Here is a 13,166-nt window from a genome sequence, read left to right as displayed (position 1 = left end):
AAAAAAAAGTCAGGCATGGTGGCTCACACCTATAATCCCAGCACTTTGGGAGGCTGAGGCAGGAAGACTGCTTGAGCCCAAGAGTTCAAGACCAGCCTGGGCAATGCAGTGAGACCATGTCTCCATTTTTTTTTAATACAAATTTTTAAATAAATAAATAAATAAATAAAGGCTTGACTTCGGTAAGGGCTGGGAATCTGCAGGCTCACGGCTGGGGCCCTGCAGCTACAGTCCCTGGGTTCCCACCACAGCTCCACCCGGTACCCGCTGTGTAACCAGAGGCAATTACTAAGCCTCTGTGCCTCAGTCCCCCATCTGTGAAATGGGATCATAACAGCACCCACGACACAGAGAGACAGGCAGGATTAAATGAGTTGCTATGTATACACTTAAAGCAACAGCCAGGACACAGTACACACTTGTGTTGTTAGGTGGAAGGGGTCCAGTACAGAACAAACTTAAAAGCCTCTGTTCTACAACATGCAAGGAACGCCTTTGTCTGAATGTCAGCAAGCATATTCAACACCCCCTTCTTAGCCAGGGGTGGGGTCAGACACCTGGAGACCACAGTACCTGAGCCCTCTGCCAGCCGCTGCTTGTGCTCTGCATAGCCCTGTGCCACCCAGGAAGGCTGTGGACCCTTCACCACTTGGCAGAGTCCTCTGCTCTCCTCCCCTACAAGCCACAGCCTCACCATCACCTGCCCCTGAGTCCATTTCACCTTTCCCTGGAGCCTGTCAGCCACCCTGGGGGAATGCCACTCTCTCGACCTCTACAACCCTGATGTAAGCACTTGGGGCAGAGTGGAGTGTGTGCTCCAGGCTCCCACAGGGCACCCAGCCAAGGAGGGGTAAGGAGTGGCTACTCGGCATGTCAGCCATTCGGACCCAGACAGGGCCCCAGCACTCTCTCTTACCCCCGGACAGCCACAGCAGCAGGTGGCGTGCAGACGAACCTGTCTGTCACTCCCAAACCCAAGTGTGTTTCCGGGACAGGGGTTCTGAAGCTCCTCCCGGGGCGCAGAGCACATTGTCAGGGCAGGCCGGGCAGCAGCGCTCACCTCGTTGCTCACCACCACATGGATGCCGGTGGGGCCCTGCCGGTAGACTCGGTGGATGTGCTGGGGGGAGATGCTGTACAGGCTCGCGATCTTCTCAATCAGCTCCAAGGTGGTCAGCTCTTCCAGGAAGATGGCGTGGTACACTGGGGGAGGGAGGACCAAGCATCGCTTTCCAAGTGGCCATTCCGTTAGCACGAGCCTGCCTGTGCCCTCCCACCTCCTCCTGGGAAAGCAGTAAGTCCTCTGTCAGGATGCCGTGCCCAGGGTGGCGGGGTGGGACCACGCTGCCACTCTACTTTGTTTTGTTTGACAATGGAGGCTCCCTCCGTCACTCAGGCTGGAGTGCAGTGGCACGATCTTGGCTCACTGCAACCTCCGCCCCCTGAGTTCAAGTGATTCTCCTGCCTCAGCCTCTCAAGTAGCTGGGATTACAAGTGTGCACCACCATGCCCTGCTAATTTTTGTATTTTTAGCAGAAACAGGGTTTTACCATGTTAGCCAGGCTGGTTGTGAATTCCTGACCTCAGACGATGCGCTCACGTTGGCCTCCCAAAGTGCTAGGATGACAGGCGTGAACCACCATGCCCAGCAGGCTGCTACTCTTGATTCCTCTCAGTCTCTTTTGGGGTGCTTATGTGAAACGCAGAGATCACCTAGACGCATCCCGGGCCCAGTGACATCCAGCTGGGCTGAAGGGAAGTCAGGCAATTCTGACATGCAGCCAGATATGAACCCACTTCAGAAGAAAGGAACAAATCCTGTCCCTTTTCAGCTCTTTTCGCTGTTTAAAGGGTTGTTGGGTAACTGGAGGTCAATGAATGAAAGTTAAAAGGAACTATTACTTGACAGCAGAAAGAAGGCCTGGTCTTTGTCCCTCCCCGCAACACAAACCATACTCAGCCTGAGCACAGTGACCCTAAGGAAAGAAGGGGGCACCAGGAGGCCACCGCAGTGTCAGCAAGTCGGAAGATAACAGTGACACTGGCACAGACCCAGCCTGCACCAGCTGGGCAGGAGCAAACGCCACCGCAACCCAGGGTGCGTTACTCAATTTCAAAGGACCTCGAGTTCCTCAAAAGCAAATGCAATTGCATTAAATTGAAGGTTCTCAAGCCTTTCCCGCACCTGAGAAACCCTTGGTTCAATAAACCTGATAAGAGGCCCAATATTTTAAAAGCAGGCATAGGTGGGCATGGTGGCTCATGCCTATAATCCCAGCACTCTGGGTGGCCAAGGCAGGCGGATCTCTGGAGCGCAGGAGTTTGAGACCAGCCTGGGTGACAGAGTGAGACTCCATCTCTATAAAAACATACAAGAATTAGCCAGGTGTGGTGGTGTGCACCTGTGGTCCCAGCAACTCGGGCAGATGAGGCAAGAGGATGACTTGAGCCCAGGAGGCTGAGGATACAGTGAGTCAGGGATGCACCACAGCCCTCCAGCCTGGGTGACAGACGCTGTCTCACAAAAAACTACACACACAGGGTGGTTCTGTGAGAAGAGGGCGGCAGAGGCCACAGGGTTCCAGCTACTCACCAGATCCTGACCACAGTGAGATCGCCATGCACTGTGCAGAGTTCCTTCCAATATGAAACCAGGTGAGAAGCCCAGCCCTCTGTGCTAAGATTCCTTTTTTGTAAGAGAATTCTAATTGTACATTTTTCTTTTTCAACTGTTCCAAGCCAGTTCTACTTTTTCTAATTTTATTCCTTCTTTATCCTTTTCTTTTTTCTTCTTCTTCCTGAGATGGAGTCTCACTCTGTTGCCCAGGCTGGAGTGCAGTGGCATAATCTCGGCTCACTGCAACCTCTGCCTCCCGGGTTCAAGTGATTCTCCTGCCTCAGCCTCCAGAATAGCTGGGATTACAGACACCACCATGCTTGGCTAATTTTTGTATTTTTTTAGTAGAGATGGGGTTTCAGTTCGAGGCTGGTCTCGAACTCCTGAACTCAAGTGATCTGCCCACCTTGGCCTCCCAAAGTGCTGGGATTATAGGCGTGAGCCACTGCAACTGGCCTACTTTTTCAATATTTAGAGATGGGGTCTTGCTATGTTGCCCAGGCTGGCCTTGAACTCCTGGTCTCAAGCAATCCTCGTACCTCCCCAGGTGCTGGAATTATAGGCGTGAACCATCACACCCAGCCATAATTTTGCTCCTAAAACAAACCAAGCTGCTAGCAAAAAGTAGCAGGAGCCCAGGCTGGCACCTTTCACCACTGCCACTGGGAGTGCTCAGTGGCAGCAGGGAGGCCGACAGCCACACCTCTGAGGTTCTCCAGAGCCTCCTCTCATTAAGAGTTGTGTAGGGAGCAGTGCGGGGAAACAAAATGCTCCAGAGTGGGCCTTCCTGGCTCTAATCCTGACTGCCACTCACTGGAAGCAAGACCTGGGGCAATCCCAACACCTTCCCAAGCCTCAGGGTGTGCACTGGGGCAGCGTCCACGCTGCAGGGTCAGACCATGCACCATGCAAGGAGCATGCACTGGGCTGCCCTTTCCACATGTGGGGATGCGGGAGCCCCAGGCTGTCCTGCACCATTCACTGGAAATGAACAGAGGCTGGACCGCGGGTTCGAAAGTGGCTGCGGGGCCCGATGTGTGGGTCCCAGCTCTGCTCCCCACAACTCACCACACAGGCTGCTGTCTCCACTGCCCTCCCGCTTCTGCTGCAGGGGCACTCGGTTCTGCTCCAGCTCCTGGCAGACATAAATGGTCATCTTTGGCCTCACATTCCTGGCAGGAGAAGAAAAAAATACAGAGTAGGTGTGGTGGACCAAGCGTGGCTGTTTCAGAATATTCCACGATGGAAACAACAGTGGGCAGAACTCGGGGAGGAAAAAAGACAGCAGTGGGGACGCGGAGTGGCTGTCATGGGGCGGTGGATGATCCTCCCAGGTCCCACAGCCTGCCCAGGGGTACTCTGCCCCAGAACACGAAGTTCAACGTACGAGACATTTTCAGGCAGCAATTAGAGCGAGCACTGTCTGTGGCTTGCTGTGCACCAAGTACTGTTCTCGGAACATGCATAGCTCATTTCATCCTCACACAACCTGCGAGGGAGCTAGGACCATTGCTTTCATTTCACATTTGAGGAAACTGAGGCTCGCAGGGCTAAGGGCTTTCCCTTCACTGCACAGCACCTTAGAGGCAGATCTGGGACTCCAAACTTGGCTCTCACTCTGAAACCATGACGCCCATGTGTGGCTATTAAAACTTAAATTCACTGAAGTTAAATAAAAATTTCACTGATCACGTCAGTCTCACGTGGTCAGCTCTACAGCCACACGTGGTCAGCATGGCTGCAAACATCTCTGCCGTGGCAGGAAGGTCTGCAGGGCAGCGCTGCTACGGAGTCTGCCCTGAAACTGCTGCATGCCATCTGACCAGCCCCAGTCCACAGCTCCCCTCAGGGAGGGGACAGCTGAGACCCAGGATCACACGAGCATGTGAGAACTTGGGCAAGTGGCTCAGAGGCCAAGATCCAGAGGCCAAGGTTCTCATCCAACCAAGAAGAGGGAGGGATCTCCAGGCGGGGTCTGCAGCAGCCGGCCACATGGGCCACATCTCCCACTGCAGTGTCTCACATCCCTGCTGCGGCCTGGGCCCCTCTTGCCACACCTCCTCCTATTCTTGACCCCACATTTCAGGAGCCCTGTCCCCGCCAGCCAGACCACCCACCATCCAAGAGGATGAGGTAGGCGCTTCCCGCCAGATGCCACTTACACAAGCTTTCGGCTGGCTTCCCAGAGAAACCAACACCTACCGGCCTTTGATGGCATTGAAGAGCCGGATCCCATCTGCGGGACCACAGATCTGAACCAAATCATCACGTGACATCTTCAGCAAGTCTGCACCTAAGCAGGAAGACAGGGACACCTGTTACATGGAGCACAGAGAGAGGACTCTGTCTCCAAGCACCTGCAGACCGAAGAGCACTGGGGGAGGGGGTGGGGAAGAGCCAGCTGCACCTGTGGTAGGCACCAGACATCTCATAGAGAGAAAATGGCAAAACGCTCAACACATCAGAAGATCAATCACAGCCCAGGAATTGCCAGTGCTCGCAACAGTGAGCAGAACAGGTTCCCACTGCCTGTCCCCCTTTCTTTTCTTTTCTTTTCTTTTTTTTTTTTTTTTGAGACAGAGTCTCACTCTGTCATCCAGGCTGGAGTGCACTGGTGCCATCTCCACTCACTGCAACCTCTGCCTTCCAGGTTCAAGTGATTCTCCTGCCTCAGTCCCCCAGGTAGCTAGATTACAGGTGCCCGCCACCACACCTGGCTAATTTTTGTATTTTTAGCAAAGATGGGGTTTCACCATGTTGGCCAGGCTGGTCTTGAACTCCTGACCCCTGGTGATCTGTCTGCCTCAGCCTCCCAAAGTGCTGGGATTACAGATGCCTAGTCTTTTTTGTTTGTTTGTTTTTTAAGAGACGAGGTCTCTCTATATTGCCTAGGCTGGTTGGTCTTGAACTCCTTGGCTCAAGCAATCCACCACCTCAGCCTCTCAAAGTACTGAGATTACAGATGTAAGCCACTGAGTCTGGCCTCTTCTCTTTTTCTTTGACATAAAATCAGTATGCATAGATGTCATCAGCACAGGACACTGGCCATATGTGCATCTGTCTGTTTATGGAAGTACATGACTCACTGGATGCTGACCATCTGAATAAACCCCTGTACCCAGCACTCAGAGCAAGCTGTGGAACATTACCAGCTTCCTGTAGGCCCCTCGTGCCAGTCACCACCCCACACCCATCCAGGGGAACCACTATCCTGACTTCCTACAGTGCAGACACGTTTTGCATTCTCTCTAAAGTTTCTGTACATGGAATTGAACAGTAGGCACTCTTCCTGGTCTGGCTTCCCTCTCTCCAAGTCGTGTTTCACGGCGTACTTGTGTTGAATGTAGTGACAGATTGCTCATGCCCATTATTATCTATCATCATTGTGTGACTACACCACAATCCACACACCCACTCTATGTGGATGGGCCCTGGGGGTGCTTCCAATGTGGGATGTTATACACAGGCTCTCTGAACGTTCTCATACACATCCTTGTTCATTACACACGTGCGTGTCTGCCGGGTGCAGCCCCGGAGAGGGCTGCCAGGTCACAGGGTGTGTTTCGTCCTGGCAGATACTGCCAACAGTTTCCCAGAGGGTCGCATCCACCTACAGTTCCACCGCAGCACGTGAGGATGGGGCCACATTTAAAGAAACAGAGGAAGGCAACTATCTCATGGGGATAGAAGCAGGCATGGCGTGAGGGCTGCCCGTTCCTCAAAGCCCAAGGGGTCCCTGAGAGCCTGGTCCCACAGACTCTCCAAGATACTAGCACATCAGCCTCAGTCGAAAGCGTGCCCAAGGCCACAATTCCCACCCCCTCCCCGTGCCACAATAAGATACGGTTTTAGGGAGACTTCTATAAACGCAACGGCTTCCGTTCCATTGGGAGTAAAAGTCAGAGTTCTTCCAGGGTCCCCATCCTGTCCGCGTCCCTTGGTGCCTCTCTGACCTCTCCTCCCCGGGCCCACTCCACTCCACCCCACCTGGGTCCTCTGCTGCGTGACCACACAGGCAGGAGCCCACATGGTGGCTGACTGCTCTACTTTAGACCATGGCTGGCACTCCTCCCCTCCTCCACCCAGTCCAGCTCAGGGTCCCCTCTGAACCCCCCACCCCAATCACACACGTCACACCACACTGAAATGAGCAAGTTCCGCATCTGTACTGACTTACAGCTGCAAGCTCCCAAGGACAGGGGTCACTGTCTAACCCCACCAAGGGGCCTTCCTCCAACAGGCTCTCAGCAGTCCTGAGCTGAGGATGCATGAGCGCTGTTTCTCTTCTACCGCAACAGGTGTCTGTGGAACCCGCTCCTTTAGGTGTGGCCGAGCCTTTACTGTGTCACTGTGGATGAACTCTACTCGGCGGCAAGGCTCACTGCTCAGTTCACCTTTGTACCCCACAATACCTGGCTTGGGACTTCTGTCTGAGGGCCCATTAGTAAGGGCTATGAAACCATGTAAAGAAGGAAGAGCCCACTTTCTGTCTCATCTGTGGCCTCACCTCCATCTCCCAGGTCGTGGCTCTGGAGCTAGTGTGAGGAGCAGTACTTGGGTAGGAAAAGCATCAAGAGCTTTGCATCACCCTACTGGGCTAAGGGGACTATTCTTGGACAGACCAGAGCTCACCCTCCCCCAGAGGTGAGGGGATCTTGATTAAGTCACCCAGAAGGTCCCCATAAAGTTGCACTCACCCGGGACCTTCTGGGGGCAGCATCTCTTATGCCTAGCACTTGGCCCAGGGTTGGGCACGTGAGCGAGTGAACCCACACTACCCCGGGTCTCCCAGCTGAAACCACAGCGCTGCCTTGGTTGAGAGCAAGTCCTAGAAGGTGGCCGGCCTTGCTAAGTGTTTCCAAGATGCCCCCGGGCTTTAAACGTGATTCGGAGATGCTCACCTGAGAAGCTGGCAAAAAGCCGGGAGAACTGTGAGAACCTGTTGCGGTGGAGCCACTGCTGGGCATCCTGGATGGAGGCTGATGGGAGCAGGTGCTGCGGGCAGAGGGGACAGGCCTTGAGATGGTGGCTCAGGGACCACGAGGGACCACCAGCCAGAGAGCCCTGCTCAGACACTTACGTCACTGCCCACGGGCAGGGCCTCCACTGGGTGGGTCGGAGAGGTGTTGCTGCAAAGGAAAAGGAACCAGTGATGAGGACAGAGGGGACTCCCAGGGCCAAGGTCCCGGCACCCAGCCTGGTGCTCTTACTTCCCATCAGGTGCAGGACTTGTTCTAAGTGAAATGAGTCCTCAAAAATTTCCTGAGTCATAGAAACACAGTAGGAGCCAACGGCCAATCCCTCAAAATCCCTAACTGAGCCTTCGGTGTAGACAGGAAGTTCTGATAGGCTACACTGTCCCACCCAATGATACTCCTCTACCCCGAGTAATCGAGTAATCAGCAGCACATCCCAGGCCCCTGCTGGCTGACCCCTGCTGGCCTTAAACTTGGCGATTCAAGCCCCAGCCCCAGGGAAGGGCAGGCTGACCAAGGGCACCCAGTGCCTCAGCACCGGGAAGGCTGCAGCCAAACCCAAGGGTCCTCCACCAAACCCTTTGCCAGGTGGTGACAGGAAAGGACAGAGGAATCCCACGGGGAGTTATTTTGCAGGGAACAAGCACCCGCGGCTTGACATCCATCCACTGTTCTGTTTTCTCCCGAGAGGGGTACACATGCTTCCTTGGGGGCTGGCTTGGGGAGGAGGCACAGACCTGAGCGCTCTCCAGGTGAACGGTGGTGAGGGCTGCACAACAGTGTGAATGCACTTAATGCCACCAGACTGCACACTTAGAAATGGTAAATGTTGTGCTACGTGTATTTTTCCACAATGAGAAAATGAGACCCCCTTACAGAGCTGATCCCAAGACAAGGAATCAGTGAAGACAGCTGCCACTTTTCACCAGTGTCTGCGGGGTGCAAGCATCGTACACTCATTCCTCCCGACTCTGTGGAATTATTATTCCCCTTTTGTAGTAGAGAAACTGAGGCTCAGAGAGGTTAAGGAAATTACCCTCCAAAAGGTACAGATTGAAGACTAGGTCTGCCTAAATCTAAATCTAACACTATTTCCGTGTCAATCCCCACTCCCCCGGGGAACTCCTTGGTAAAATCAAGTTCACAGACAATCTCGCTGTCCCATTAGAAAAGTTCTGTTGCTAAGCACGAGCTCTGAGAAACCTGCAGCCAGATATCAGACAGCCTCCCACCTGGCGCTCCCCCGCCTCCACCCCTGCTGCCAGCACAGGGCAGGCAGAGCCATCATGGTGACCCACGGCCCGCAGCCCACAACAGTCAGGAAACTGCCTGCAGCTCCAGCACATCGCACGTCCTCAGGGTCCATGTGGCCTGTGTGTCTGCAGAGCTGTGTGGGATGGTAATGAAGCCAGTTTCTGTGCTGTAAGGCCTGAAACCCAAGGCAGGGATGACCCTAGCCAGACCCCCACACCCCCACACTCAGTGAATATGTGGGACAAAGAACCAGGAAGGGCCTCCTGAGGCTGCTTCCTAAGGCACCACTGTCAGGAGGGCCATTCTGCCCCAGAGGGCACCAGAGGCTTGGCTGTCCCAATGCACCCTCAAGCCAGTCCTGATTACCACGTAAGTTCTGGGCTGCTGCCTCACCTGACAATGTTTACAGGGGCGTTTCTGAGAACTACAAGTTGTGTAAAGGCTAACGACAGACGTGGCTTCAACACGAGTTGGCCACCCTGAAACCCACACAGAAAGGAGAGGAGACCCAGAAAGGAAGACTAAGAAAGGAAACTACACCTGTCTTCATTCCAGGGAACCCAAAGAAAGAAAGGTGGGACGTACCCTTCGCCGAGGCCAAAGCTGCTTGGAGAGCCATTGTAGCTTGGGGATGGGGCGCTGTTCACCTGGTAGGCCACATCGGGCCATGGAGAGCACTGCAGGAGAGAGCACAGGGCCGAGCTGGATCTGGAGAGCTGCTGAGCTGCGCGCCGCAGGTCCTCCCAAGCAGGCATGCACTGAGACCAGCGCATGAGACCCCTGACCTGTCCAACGCAGCCCGCGTTTACCCACTGCCCTTAGTGAGCCCCAGCCAGGCAGGTTACGAGGGCCACACGAAGGAAGCCAGCAAAAATGTTCAGTAAGTCACCCCTGGAGCAAGTGAGGCACGGAAGGGGTGTCTCTGGGCTTCGTGGCGGTAAAACCAGAGGGGAAACATCACAGCCACGTGATTGTTGGGTCCACGAGAGAGAAAAAAAACCAGCCAGTTGCCCAGAAACAGCTTTTCCTGGCAGAGACAAATTTCATGTAAATGCCTGTTCCAGGGAGCACCAGACCACAGGCAACTTCCAAAGAAAAATAAGCAGTGAGAGTCAGTATTAAAACCTGTGCTATCCGAAAAAGAACCTGCCGACAGGGGCAGAGGCTCTTGCACAATCACCAAAAGCAGCTCCTCTCAATGAAATTCGACAGACGTTCATTCCATTTCAGGCATTCTGCTGGGGGCTACGGGAGATATACAAACATGAAAGATGTGATCCCTGCCCTCAAAAACTTTCTAGTATGGAAGCCAAAAACAAATGCACGTGGAGTCTCCCAAAGGGAGCAAGGATTTGCAGGTTTTGCCTGCTGGAGCAAGTCCAGGCAGCTGAAAAAGGTCATCTCTTGCCTTCCCTTCAGTGACACCTCTTCAGAGAGGGCCAGTTTGGAGCATTCCTGAAGATTTACTATCACCCACCAAACTACCGGGTTGGTAAATATTTAAATGTTGAAAGTGTGGGCTCAAATTTGTTGGTGCTGAATCCTGCAGCCAAGGAGGAAAGCTGAACTGCTGAGAGAAGAGGCAGCAGGCCCCACCCAGGGTGGGCTTTCCAGCAACTACACGGTACTGTAGCAAGGGCTTGGACAGGCCTGGCATGCGGCTCACCAGGACCTCTGTTCCCAGGGGGAGACAGCTGAGCAACGGAGAGGGAGCAGCTCAGTTAGGGAGAGAACAGTATCAGGAGGTGGAGAACACTCTGGACAGTGTTACCAGCACTTTGGGAGCCTGAGGTGGGCAGATCATTTGAGGTCAGGAGATTGAGACCAGCTTGGCCAACATGGTGAAACCCCGTTTCTACCAAAAATACAAAAAAATGGCCGGGTGTGGTGGTGCACACCTGTAATCCCAGCACTTTGGGAGGCCAAGGCTGGCAGATCACGAGGTCAGGAGACTGACATCATCCTGGCCAACAAGGTGAAACCTCGTCTCTACTAAAAATACAAAAATATTAGCTGGGTATGGTGGCGTGCACCTGTAATCCCAGCTACTCAGGAGGCAGGAGAATCGCTTGAACTCGTGTGGCAGAGGTTTCAGTGAGCCGAGATCATGCCACTGCACTGCAGCCTGGTGACAGAGGGAGACTCTGTCTCAAAAAAACAAACAAAAAAATCAGCTGGGCGTGGTGGTGCGTGCCTGTAATCCCAGCTACTGGGGGAGGCTGAGGCAGTAGAATCACTTGAACCCGGGAGACGGACTTTGCAGTGAGCCACAGAGATCATGCCACTGCACTCCAGCCTGGGTGACAGCAAGACTGTCTCAGACACACACAAAAAAAACAGTAGATGGGGGAGAGGAAGAGCGAGCACTTCAGGAGTTCCCATGGACATATGGAGGGCTGGAGCAGGCTGGCACTGCTGTCAGGATTAATAGAAAATGCAACCAGACAGCAAAATATCAAGTGTTACACCCTCCAACCCACAGATCCCACTGAGAATGGAAAGCTGCAGGTTCCTCCCATGCGCAGATCTCCGCATGCGGTTATTCACTGCACCACTGAAACTACAAGAGCCCAGAAATGACTCCGCACCACCAACAGGCCATCACACACCATGCCATGCAGCCAGGTAAGGAATGAGAACGCTGTAGGGAACAGGCACCAAGATGAGCTAATAATCGAAAAAAGCGAGGTGTGGCAATGTACACTGTTGGTGTATAAATACAGGAATGGGGCAAACATGTGTCTACACTGGCTTTACCTGCACAGAAAGTTGGGCCAGATACACAAGGTTTCTGCCCTGGAGGGGAGAAACCATGAGGCTGGGACAGCACTGGGAGGGATATTTTCTGTTGTACACTCTGTTGTACCTTTTGAATTTAAAACAAAAAAAAAAAAAAAAAAAGTAACCTAATTTGGGAAAGCACAGATGCAATCAAAGGCAGCAGAGCTGGAAGTTATTTTTGAAACAGCTCCCGGGCCACTGGGCCTTATCAGATGAACACCAGCTCCAGACACTGGGACCCACCACAACGGAATAAGCGCTCTCAGAAGTACTCACCCGAGATGGGCGATTTTCCAGGAATCTAAACCAGCCCTTGGAGGCTCTGTCCCCGCACCCAGCCGGCTCACCTCTGTGAGGATGGTGGTTTCATAGGATGGCTGGTATTTCTCCTTCTCCTGGGCTGTTCTTTTCTCCATCTTCTCCCGGTCAGTCTTCTGTTTCCGATCAGCTCCCTTCGGCTACAAGCACAGAGTACAGAGTCCAATTAGTCCCAGACCAACAAAGGACCCAGCCCCCTATCCCTCTCCTGCTTCCCACCTCACCCAGGGCCTTGGGGCACAGGGAGGAACACAGGGGCAGGAGGCACCTCTCTCCTCTGCCAATCCGCCTGAACGCTTCCCCATCTGAGGAACTCAGAACCTGCCATGGGTTCTGCACTCTGCTGCTCATGGGGAAAAGATTGTTCCCATGGCCACTTGCTTATGAAAAGGAACCCTGGGGACCCACAAGGAATCCCAGTGCATTCCTTGGGTTACCCAGGTAGAGCCAAGGGAAGTGGAAGAAGTACAAGCTGCTGGTCTGGATTTAGTCTGTGCTTGCCACCTGTGAAATCCTGGCCATAAGCTGAAGGCCTCCTTCCCCCAACTCTCAGGACTCCTGCTAAGCCCCCAGCTTACACTCTGTCTGCAGGGGAACGTCTCCATCCAGAGAGAGAGCCTGCCAGTCGTGGGTGCCCTGTCACCGGAGCAACTTACAAAGGGTGTGCAGGCCTCACGGCTATTATTATTCCCTTCATTTACAGAGTGGGAAACTGAGGCTCAAGGGGTTCATCGGGATCGGAGAGGATCCAAGTGACAGTGCCCAGTGTGCCGCACTGCAGGCTGGCCCCACAGGTGCCACTATGGGGGGCCTTCTCAACCTCGCCATGTAGTCTCCAAGCATTTACACCTTGGGAGCTCATGCCTACTCCGCAAAGTCAGATGTAAAGACTGAGCAGCGCTAAAACTGAGCAGTTTTGTTATGCACCCAGCAGGCTACGTGTGGTGGGCAGGTAATGATAAAAGCGGTTCAAGCTCCATGGCACCTTCAGGGATTTTCATTCCAGGGGGCACCTTTCTCAGGCTTTTGGGTCCCCCATCAAGTGTTTTTAGGGAGCATCTCTTAGAGCAGGGGTCCTCAACCCCCTAGACCGCTACTGGTCCCGTGGCCTGTTAAGAACTGGACCCCACAGCGGGAGGTGAGTGAGCAGAGCTTCATCTTCATCATCATCTTTATAGCTGCTCCCCATTGCTCACATCACCACCTGAGCTCTGCCTCCT

At 53.7% G+C, this 13,166-nt stretch overlaps 1 protein-coding gene across 1 annotated transcript in view; it reads right to left on the bottom strand.

The window, feature by feature from the left end:
* TFCP2L1 (transcription factor CP2 like 1) overlaps positions 1-13,166 on the bottom strand; it is a 67,349-nt gene that overhangs the window by 8,677 nt on the left and 45,506 nt on the right. Inside the window, exons 7-13 of the mRNA XM_017516079.2 lie at positions 11,976-12,086; positions 9,433-9,524; positions 7,698-7,746; positions 7,519-7,612; positions 4,820-4,910; positions 3,686-3,789; positions 1,061-1,203 (exon numbers count right to left, since the gene is read on the bottom strand). Coding sequence (XP_017371568.1) covers positions 1,061-1,203; positions 3,686-3,789; positions 4,820-4,910; positions 7,519-7,612; positions 7,698-7,746; positions 9,433-9,524; positions 11,976-12,086 — 684 coding nt within the window. The remainder of the gene's footprint in view (positions 1-1,060; positions 1,204-3,685; positions 3,790-4,819; positions 4,911-7,518; positions 7,613-7,697; positions 7,747-9,432; positions 9,525-11,975; positions 12,087-13,166) is intronic.

The sequence above is a fragment of the Cebus imitator genome, unplaced genomic scaffold (assembly GCF_001604975.1).
Source record: "Cebus imitator isolate Cc_AM_T3 unplaced genomic scaffold, Cebus_imitator-1.0 Scaffold572, whole genome shotgun sequence".
In the NCBI taxonomy this organism is placed as follows: domain Eukaryota; kingdom Metazoa; phylum Chordata; class Mammalia; order Primates; family Cebidae; genus Cebus; species Cebus imitator.
The sequence above is the reverse complement of the archived record's forward strand: the minus strand, read 5'-3'. Positions and strand labels throughout refer to the sequence as shown.